The following is a 3249-nucleotide window of genomic DNA, read 5'->3' on the forward strand; positions in this document are numbered from 1 at the left end:
CATATGGCAAAGAACCTTTGGTGAAAGAAGTATGGACAGACTACAAGCCTTAAATTGTATTTCTTTTTGTCATGTAACTTAGCTCGTGTTACAGTCGGCGTGTGCTCTCGGAGACCTCCTGCATGAACTAATTTCTTTCCTGCAGTTGGGCCGTATCAATTCCACATTTAATCCTGCTGGGTGAGATTAGCCTTGGATACAGCTGCTTGTGCACAAACAAAAAGGTTCCAGCTAGATAAGCTAGCACGATTGAAAGTTGGGCAAGTTGGTTCGGATTCATGTTTGAAAACAGAGGCGTGTTGAAAGGTCTGTCTTGAAATGACAAGACATGCAGTGTGAAACACACGAAGCCTTTCGTGCGTTGTGCAGCAAGCGCGATGGTCTACATTGGGCGTTGGCTGCGTCTCTGAAATGTTCCGCCGTAGTAGTAGTAGTAGTAGTACAACTTTATTTATAAGGGTTGGGATAAGGGGTCATGAGCTCGATGGGTGGGGCCCCAAGTCCAGGGCTCCACTGGCTACTGCTGCCTGCCTGACGTGACCCAGAAGCGCAAGCTGTACCTCCGGGTCAGAGCTGGCGAGCTAACCACACAATAAGCTTATTAAAATCAGCAACGAAACATGTTCCGCCGTATTTTAAGAAAATTGGGTACGAGTGGTCTGGCTGGCAACTGTGTGTAACGAATCCACGTTGTTGTTGCTCCGTTCCCGCCGTCCGGAACTAATTACTGCATTCCTGATGCAATAATAAGCCGTCATGGAGTGTCAACAACAGTGGCGACGAAGACGTGATCACGGGGATCACCGCTGAACTGTAAGATACGCCAACGAACCTACGAGGATCGCGACAGCGACCAGCGGCACATATCACCCGTTGTCAAAAATGGCGGCACCCGCATTCACCTCGCCTCCACCGCAGTTCGACGCTGCTGCGGAAACTTGGACAAACTACACGGAAAGGCTAGAAGCGTACTTCGACGCCAGCGGCATATCAGATGAGTCTCGGAAACGCTCCATTCTCATCACATGTCTGACTCCCGAGTTGTACGGCCACTTGAGGAGCCTGCTGGCGCCAAAAAACCGCGCGACGAGCCGTACGACCGCCCTGCTCACCCAGCACTTGAGTCCGGCGCCTTCGGAAACCTATGAAACGTTTCGATTTCAAACTAGGGTGCAGAATGCAGGCGAAAAAGTGTCGGAGCACTTAGCGGAGTTGCGGAAGATCGCGGACAACTGTGGATTCGGTTCGGCTCTAGAGCGCAACCTCAGGGACAGATTTGTGATCGGCCTGCGCGAAAAGATGGTCCAACGTGTACTTCTCGCGAAGCCCAAGTCGCTGACATTGCAAGAGGCCCTGGATGTGGCTACATCAGCGGAACTCGCAATCCTGAATGCGGACCGACTGCCTAGTGCAAACGCGTCGGTACCTGGCCCAGCGGAAGTGAACGCCATGCACGTGAAGAAGGGTCGCTCAGGTCAACCCTCGGAAGTCCGAAAACCACGACCATGTATTCGCTGCGGTGCCTGCTCACACGAACCTCCAAACTGTCCACACAAAAACTCGACATGTTTCAAGTGCCAAAAACGAGGACACTTGGCAGCGAGCTGTTTGGGAGGCAAGGAACAGGGAAAACCTAACTTTCAGGCGAGCGCGGTGACTGTATCCGATGAAGTGAAGTGGCTGAACGAATTATCGACATATTCACAGTCACTAGCACAGCGACAACCAGTCGTGAAGCCGGTTTCCAGAACACTCAGCTGGGGCGGCGAACTCCTCAGTATGAAAATTGACACTGGGTCTCCTGTTTGCATAATTTCGGAGGACACATACCGCACTCATGCGAACCAGTGGCCCAAGTTGGAAAAAACTGGAAGAGAACTTCGTTGCTACCTGGGACAGCTGCCTGTCTGTGGAGTACTGAACATGGCAGTTGAGCACCAAGGTCGACAAATGGCAGCTGAACTGTTCGTTGTGAAATGTTCGGGACCAGCACCTTGTGGCCGTGATGTGATTCTGGGACTGGGTCTCATGCACGACATTCAGGTGGGAGCAGTCCTAGACTCGACCGAAGACACCTCTGCAACTACAATGAAGCTCAAGGCAGACTTCAAAGATTTGTTCCAGCCAGGTACAGGTCTGATGAGAGGGCCACCAGTCAACATTGCCCTTAAGAAGGATTGTAACCCCAGATTCCTGAAAGCTCGCTCACTCCCATATGCAGTCCGCAATAAGGTTGCGGCAGAACTGCAACGCATGTGCCAACAAGGGATCTTGACCCCCATCAGCCACAGCAAGTGGGCAACACCTATTGTCCCAGTTGTGAAGCCAGACGGAACTCTGAGAATCTGTGGAGACTTCAAGGTCTTAGTCAACCCTGCATGTGGCATTGACCAATATCCTCTTCCCAAGGTTGAAGACATTTTTGCATCACTGAAAGGAGGCTACTGGTACTCCAAATTGGATCTTCGTGAAGCATACTGTCACATACCGTTGAGTGAGGAGGCAAAAAAGTTGCAGTGTTTGAATAGCCACAAAGGTCTATTTGCATACAACAGGCTTCCATACAGCATTGCCTCAGCTCCGGCAATCTTTCAAAGAAGGATGGAAGCTCTTCTGCAAGGCATCGCAGGCACTCGGGTCTTTTTGGACGCTGTGCTTATTTCAGAGCCTGAAGATGGCTATGGAAAGACGGTGAGAAGAGTACTCAGGTCTTCCGTGAAAATGGAATTCGACTGCGGGAGGACAAGTGCGTTTTTGGTGCAAGGGAGGTGACCTACGTTGGACATCGTATTGACCGGGAGGGCTTGCATCCTTCAGAAAGAAAAATGGAAGCAATCATGCAAGCTCCTGCACCTCAGAATGTCCAGAAACTTAGGTCGTTCCTAGGGTTGATCACCTACTACCGCAGTTTCCTTCCAAACATGTCAACTCTTCTGGCACCCCTGTACCATCTTCTTCAACAAAATGCAACGTGGAGGTGGAAAGCGTTGGAAAAAGAGGCCTTTAGCAATGCAAAGAGTGCTCTGAAAAACTCAGACCTGCTAGTCCATTTTTACCCCACAAAAGAACTGGTACTCGAATGTGATGCGTCCCCACAAGGCATCGGTGCAGTGCTATCACAGGTCATCAATGGCACCGAAAGACCTATTGCATTTCGGCCTCCCACACAAACTAAGCCCGAGAAAAACTACTCTCATTTTGAGAAGGAGGCACTGGCACTCATCTTTTGTGTCGTTAAGTTTCGTGACT

The 3249-nt window shown here is 50.5% G+C and overlaps 1 protein-coding gene across 1 annotated transcript; it reads left to right on the plus strand.

Annotated features, from left to right (window-relative positions):
- Positions 1 to 866: 866 nt before the first annotated feature.
- LOC119376896 (uncharacterized protein K02A2.6-like) lies at positions 867 to 2772 on the plus strand. Its single transcript, XM_037646568.2, has one exon. The coding sequence runs from the start codon at positions 883 to 885 to the stop codon at positions 2770 to 2772; it is 1890 nt and encodes a 629-aa protein (XP_037502496.2). The 5' UTR covers positions 867 to 882.
- Positions 2773 to 3249: the final 477 nt, after the last annotated feature.

The sequence above is a fragment of the Rhipicephalus sanguineus genome, unplaced genomic scaffold, assembly GCF_013339695.2.
Source record: "Rhipicephalus sanguineus isolate Rsan-2018 unplaced genomic scaffold, BIME_Rsan_1.4 Seq2705, whole genome shotgun sequence".
NCBI classification, from domain to species: domain Eukaryota; kingdom Metazoa; phylum Arthropoda; class Arachnida; order Ixodida; family Ixodidae; genus Rhipicephalus; species Rhipicephalus sanguineus.